General features: G+C 38.6%; 1 protein-coding gene and 1 non-coding gene across 2 annotated transcripts; both read left to right on the forward strand.

The window, feature by feature from the left end:
- The first annotated feature begins 382 nt into the window (after positions 1-382).
- LOC120144960 lies at positions 383-2,451 on the forward strand. The gene is made up of 7 exons (XM_039158887.1): positions 383-541; positions 896-995; positions 1,086-1,206; positions 1,295-1,416; positions 1,840-1,961; positions 2,045-2,204; positions 2,316-2,451. Exons 1-7 carry the CDS (start codon positions 415-417, stop codon positions 2,434-2,436), a joined length of 873 nt encoding a protein of 290 aa, XP_039014818.1. The 5' UTR covers positions 383-414; the 3' UTR covers positions 2,437-2,451.
- A 275-nt stretch (positions 2,452-2,726) lies between these two features.
- TRNAM-CAU lies at positions 2,727-2,811 on the forward strand. The gene is given in 2 exon segments: positions 2,727-2,764; positions 2,776-2,811. It is a non-coding gene; the product is annotated as a tRNA-Met (tRNA).
- The last annotated feature ends 4,249 nt before the right edge of the window (positions 2,812-7,060 follow it).

Raw genomic sequence — 7,060 nt, forward strand, 5'->3', positions numbered from 1 at the left:
ACTGATCATTTAAGTACTAAACATATAATTTACCCAATATTTATTTTGTAAATGAATTAAATTGTATCTAGATAAATATTACTTTTCCTAATCAAAATTATTAATAAAAAAATCCTACAACAAAGAGTAAAACACACAAGGGGAAAATTGAGAACCTAAGAATGAAGTCCGACCATCACTTTCCACCAATAATGCAAACCGCCATGGAAACATGCTTTGAACAGAAAAGCTATACCATTCAATTCAACAAGTGGACGTTAATGAAACTTAAGACTTAATCCATAAGAAACAAAAACGAGATCGACTTTTTGTAAATTACAATTATTCCAAAGGATTTATATTTTTAACCATCAAACCCAAAGTACAAATCTGAACACCTTTGTTTCCACTCCAGCGCCAAAAGAAGAAGAGACCATGAGGAAACGCACCCTTTACGCTTGGGGAGTCGCTATTGTATGTTTCCTGGTGTTAATGATCGTCACTCCAGCTATCCCCCAGTCTCAAGAGTACCACGATTTCGCCGATCAACTCGATTTCTTTGGTTAATTTCACTTCACCTCTCATTAATCTTTGCTTTGTTTTTTCATATATGAATGCTCCTTCTTTTGAATCTCGGAAGAACAATTCCCAAAAGCTAGGTCCCTGTAAACCCTCAAAGAAAATCTCAGTTTTTCTATGTGATTCAAGTCCAATACCTTGCTATTAGGATCAATTTTTATAACTTGTTGTTAGAAAAGTGAAAACTTTAATGAGAAACGGAATCAGTAATTAAGTATATTTTTCCCTTTTTTCTTTTAGCAACTGGTTAAAATCCATAGTTTAAATCACCTTAGCTATTCATATAGTTAACTTAGAATTATTACTCTAATGGGTTCTTATTGTTGCTCTTTTCCAGGTATACCCAATACGTTAAATGTGGTTTCGAATTTTCCCTTTCTAGTTATTGGTGTTATAGGTCTTGTATTGTGTTTTTATAAGGATTATTTCAAGTTTAGGTAAGTCGGGTTCCTTGTGTTTATATCAAATTGTTTGATGAGTTCCTCTGTCTTATTGATTGTTAACCGAGTTTTAAATCTGTAATAAAGTTTGCAAGGGGAACTATGGGGTTGGACTTGTTTTTTCATTGGTGTGGCTGCTGTTGGGGTTGGTTCCTCATACTATCATCTCGACCCGGATGATGCTCGGCTCGTGTGGGATAGATTACCAGTCAGTTTGTTTTCCCTTGATGCATAGTAGGCTTCGGATTTTTGGAATGCTTTTGTTTTGACGGTTTCTTTAACTGCATTGTGTATAGATGACAATTGCATTCACATCGATCGTGGCAATATTTATCATTGAAAGAATTGATGAGCAAAAGGGAACAGTTTCCATCATACCACTTCTGCTGGCTGGTGTAATCAGTATCTTGTACTGGAGGCAAGCATGCTGCTTAATAGTCCTCTTCTAAATGAAAAAAAAAAAGTTTTCTGCCACAGTCCGTTCTTGTAGGTCTTGGTTATAGAAATTGATTTAGGAGTTGAGGATGTGATTCTCTTATTTGTAGACGAACTTCTTGTCTTGGTCCTGTGAAATAAGCGATTTTGCTTCCAATCTGGAAATGAATCCCCCCCGTTCCTTTTTCCTGTTGGACTAGTTTTAATAGAGACTAGGGAGGATGTTAAATGTTAAACTAAATGATAGGTTGGGATTGTAATCAATGATGTCTTAGGAAATGTGAATTGTGATCATGATATTTTTGTAGTCTATTGGTCTGTTTAAGTTGGGATTTCTGAAGATTTTGCAGCGTATTCTCTTATGCTGGCTCTTTCAACATGTCTTACTACCGTTTTTCTGCTGCAGGTTTTTTGATGACCTCCGACTTTATGGCGTTGTCCAGTTTGTTCCTTGCATTGCCATCCCCCTCATGGCTATCTTGTTGCCGCCAATGTACACACATTCTGCATATTGGCTTTGGGCAGCAGGTTTGTTCTTGTCTTCCATGGCCCTCAGGATTCCAAATACATGATATGAATACGCATCTCTTAACGTAAATCTACAATCGCAGGATTCTATCTTTTAGCTAAGATAGAAGAAGCAATGGATAAAGTAATATACAAATGGACCCATCATGTTGTAAGTGGGCACACCCTTAAGCACTTGTGTGCTGCCATGGTTCCTGTGTTTTTGACACTTATGCTGGCGAAGAGGACGATTGAAACAAACAGGTAATCTTCTTAGTTACTCTGAGCACCTCGATCGAACCGTATTTAGGTTTTTGAGAATCGGTTGGGATAAGTCAGTAATGGGTATACTGATGAAGGTCCTTACATATGCAGGATAAGCCTACTGAAGACATGGAAGGTTTCGTGGACAGAGGTGAATGGAAATGGTTGCCAGGTGGAAAGTAGGGAGTACGCCTACACCAGTGTTCAGTCAGAGGATTCACATTCACGTTGAGCTGCAATTATATTTTGTTTCTAACTACATTCATACTCTCATGTAACAAGAATGTTGAACAATATCCTGCTACAAACACTGCCATGTTTGTAAATACTTGATAGCCAAAAAACCGATATATTATTTTCTTAAGCGTTGATCGATTTCTTACACCTTTAACCCTTTTGCGTCTTCCATTTAGAGATTCAGTTCTGCAATTGAGACTTCAAAAGAAAAGGCGTGTTTGAATATAAAGTGGAGAAAACCAAACTTATGTGTTCTATACTTTAAAAAACAGCTTTCGGTAACAAGGGGTGGTGGCGCAGTTGGCTAGCGCGTAGGTCTCATAGCTTCTGAGTTATCCTGAGGTCGAGAGTTCGAGCCTCTCTCACCCCATAATTTTTATTATCTTTTCAGTTAAATCTTTGAAATAAAGCTATTTGCATGTGGTTTGTTGTCCTTTATAACAAGGATAAGCCGAAGTCATTGTGAAATCAGATAACTAAACTCTCATCGAACGGTGTAAGATTAAAAAAAAGTCTTCTAAAGATCTATTGAATGTTGTTTGTAAGCTTGGATTGTTTCTTTCAGTTTTATTGTTGGAATTGTAATATCATGGCAGATTGAATGATGAATAATACTTGCAATCTTCCATATTTGAAGAAGTTAGATGATTTTGCCCCTACTGGGTTGCGCTCTCTGCTGTAACCTTTTGCTTCTTCTGTTAATGACAGAGCTGGTTGGTAAAAAAAAATATCAACTGCGATACAGGCATTTAGGGAAAATATAAATGACCACTGACAGTGATGGTTTGCAATCGCAGCGACGTCCATGTTGCATGGGAATTTTTATTTTTATTTTTAAAAATTCGATCAAACAGAAAATCATTTGATAATGAAGACAAATAAAAAGTCAGGATTTTAGAAAAATGTAACAAGAATAAGAAAATAAAATAACGTGCATGGAAATTGTTCAGGTCGAATTGAGGACTGATTTCGACCTCAATTTTGAGACATGTCAAAATCAAGTGGAAAAATCTTGAAGTCCAGAATCATCAATTTCTTTTCTCTAGCTCCAATATCACCGCCAAAAACCGGGGTAACGATCAACCAACAAACCTTTTTGCGAGCTGAAACTGTAACAACCCGACTATTTACAAAATAATATTAATTGAAATTGGAGGTAAATTGTGAAAATGGGTGAAATTAAGTAACTAAAGTATAATTTATAAAAATTTGTATGCTATTTTCGAAGTAAAGGAAATTCAGGGACCAAGCCCTGAATTCCCCCTAAAAATGTCGACATGTTTGGTTATAACTTAACGTGTTTTCTGATTTCAATCAGAAAACACAAAAGCTTTTCTTAAACTTTCACTCCTTCCGCACCTCGACTTTCAAGTTCGATTCCGACGCCGTTCGACATCCGATCGTCAAATTGAAACCACCATCGTGTTCGTTATCGAGTCAGGAACAATCCCCATAAATTAATTGAAGCGAAACGCTGCTAAACGTCGGGAATTTCAAGTCAAAGCATCGACTTTTTTTTAGCTCTATCGCCGAGAAAATCTCAAATTCACCGCCGATCGTTGCTCAGTTTACGACACCTCCTGCACCATCGTGTTCCTTGTGTCGTTTCGAGTTCACCGGTGTCAACCTTGTCCGCCGTCGACGGCGGCGCGTGAGGAGGTGGTGCAGTCAAAGATTCGGCCGATTTGAAATCGAGCTCTCCGCCGTTCAAAAATTTGAACCGATCGTTGTAAGTATCTCGAAATCGCTCAAAATAATTTTTAGAAATTTTTCCGGGATTTTTAGGGCCCCGGAGGACGTCTCACGCGCCACACGTGCCGCCACAGGGAGAGTGGCTGCTGGAAATCGGTTTATCCGGTTTTCAACCGGTTCTGATCGGTTTGACCGGTTCGAACCGGTTTGACCGGTCTGACCTGACCGACCCGACCCGACCCGACCGTTGACCGTTGACCGTTGACTTTCTTTGACCAAAACTTAAAATGGCTTTGACCGAGCATTAAACGACCGTTAATCTTTTCCGAGTATACCTATCCTGATAGTTTTCGACGTGCCGAATCCATTTCCGCTGTCCGTTTTGTCAAATTCGAACCCGAAGACCTCCAAATTGACGGTCAAAGTGGTTGACTTTGACTTTGACCAAGAATCTGAATTTTTGAAAAGTCATACTTTATGTTTTTTGACGTCCTGATTCCGATTCCGCAATCCGTTTGGCCAAATTCAAACTCGAAATACCCCAAATTGATAGTCAAACCCAAAAAATGCTTATATACTTAAGAAGTCTAGTTTTGAACAATTAAATAGGATTTGGGACTGATAGATTATTATTGTTTGAAGGTACAAGAGACTCTATGGATCGTTCGACAGCTCAACCCAGCTCTTCTAGATCAGTTAAACCACGTGTTCCATTATTCACGCGTTCGAAAACTGTAGCAGAGCGTGGTGAAACCAGCAATCAGTAGATTTGCTATTTGAACCTATTGTCGAGGTGTGTTCCCTACTTATTACTGAACTGTTTTATTGGTTTTAATATGTGGTACACCGAATTCATTGGTTATTGTTTTATGGATGCACCAATTTTATGTGACAATTTATGGAATATGGCTGCTATCTAATTTTTGTTTTGAAATGGTATATGATTACCATGTTTTTGGATTTATGGAATTTATGTCACGGTGCAATTGAATTTTGGAATTGTATGACGATGGAATAGCTCTGATCAAGCTAAATGGGCCTAATGTGACTCTTGAGGGCCCCAAGATGTTTCATTAGGTCGGCTTTCCTTTGCTGTGTGCTTAGGGTAAGCTATATGGACTTATTTACTTGGGCTTAAGGATACAAGCTTCAGAGCCTATCCTTAAGTCGGCTTTCTTTTTGCTATGTGCATAAAGTAAGCTATATGGAAAATAATTTTGGGAACTACTGATGGTGTACCAGAAAAGGGTTTAAACTATGATTTTCAAAAGTTAAACTCTTTTACGAATTTGTGAGATTACTGGACTATGATTTGTACCTATTGTGATTTTATGGAAATGTTGGGACACACTGAGCCTAGCTCACATTTTGAAAATGTTTTCCCCCTTTCAGATACTGTTGGTTAGATACCTCGGTTCGAGCACTTGGAGGATCAACATATCTCTTGAAGTAAAATCAGATAGTAATGTTTTTATCTTGCAAATTGATTTATTTTGGTGATATGGACCTTATTTTAAAATATCGGATTTTATAATGATGACTCTTTTGCTATTATTGCTCGGTTTATTGTGATTTTGAATTTGAAGACATGTTTTAAATTAAATTATTATTTATTGGTACTATATTTACGAGTTGGATTTTGATATTATAATTTGTTTATAATTTCATGTTATTTATAATGTGATGGAATAACGGTTTCGGAAAATGTCTTTAATAATCATAATGTGATCCACTAGACTTAGTCGAAACGCATAGGCCAGGTCTAGGGGGTTACATTTATTGGTATCAGAGCTTTTGGTTTTTAACCCTCGGACTGTGTATGAGTCCACATTGAAAATACAGTTTTGAAATATTTTACAAAACGAGTTACTAAGGCCATGTCACAAAGTTATTAAGATTTTAACTATGTTCGAGACTCCAAGTGCTTATCTAACCTTAAGTTTATCTTCTGTAGTAATCTCGATATCTACCAAAATGAGTGCTAGACGTGGTCGTCGAACTAGTCGTGGACGAGGTCGAGTGGCTAGATTTGCAGATCCGATTGATGAGATACGAGTAGATCCCCCACCTACGATAGGTGATCCTGCTCCTACGACCCCAACGAATATGCCACCTACCGATGGTATTGCATGACTACACCGATCATAGGAGCGACCGATATTGAGTCAGAGTCTACTGGAGCTGCATTGGATGAGAATTTTAGTAGACAGTTTCTGCAGTTAATACAGGGAGCAGTTAGAGCTATTGGTGTTGTATCTGAGGTTCCTATTTCACATACGTTGATTGCCAAGGGAGTTAGAACTTTTAGGGGACAGATTGGTGGAGCTCCTACTGAAGCTGAGGATTGGCTCCAGGATACAGAGAGACGCATGGATCAGTTGGGTTTGGACTCAACTAAGAGATATCTGGGAGCTGTAGCAATGTTAGATGGTAATGCCTACATTTGGTGGGAGTCAGTGATCAGTAGTGTTCCTACCGATCGTTTGACCTGGAATTTCTTTAAGGATCGCTTTCGGAGTCGTTTTCTGGGAGAGCGCTACTTAGCTCAGAGACGACAACAGTTTCAAGACTTGGTTCAGGAAGACATGACTGTTTCTGAGTATGAGATCGAGTTCTTGAAGTTGCTGAAGTATGGATTCAGTATGGTACCTACTGAGAGAGATCGATGTCGTAAATTTGCCCTTGGACTCAGATACGAGTTGCGTAGGCAAGTTGTAACCCATCAGGATGAAATATTTGATGTGCTGGTGGGCAGAGCCAAAGATGCTGAAGAGGTGGAGGTTTTAGCTTCTGGTAGAGAGCGTGTTGATCAGGAACGATCTAAAAAATTTTCAGGCCCGATGGAGTCATCAGCACAGTTCGGGAAGAGGACTCGTACTTCAACCCCTCAGAGAAGCAATACACGTTTCAGGCCTGCAGCATCCTCA

Source organism: Hibiscus syriacus, unplaced genomic scaffold (genome assembly GCF_006381635.1).
Source record: "Hibiscus syriacus cultivar Baekdansim isolate YM2019G1 unplaced genomic scaffold, ASM638163v2 tig00110893_pilon, whole genome shotgun sequence".
In the NCBI taxonomy this organism is placed as follows: Eukaryota; Viridiplantae; Streptophyta; class Magnoliopsida; order Malvales; family Malvaceae; genus Hibiscus; species Hibiscus syriacus.

What these genes read in the sequence shown, in the direction of transcription:
- LOC120144960 (XM_039158887.1), top strand. Translation starts at nt 415, where the DNA reads ATGAGGAAACGCACCCTTTACGCTTGGGGAGTCGCTATTGTATGTTTC. An exon ending in TCGTGTGGGATAGATTACCA is followed by an intron (nt 1,207 to 1,294) that starts GTCAGTTTGTTT and finishes CATTGTGTATAG; the next exon opens with ATGACAATTGCATTCACATC. An exon ending in AGGACGATTGAAACAAACAG is followed by an intron (nt 2,205 to 2,315) that starts GTAATCTTCTTA and finishes TTACATATGCAG; the next exon opens with GATAAGCCTACTGAAGACAT.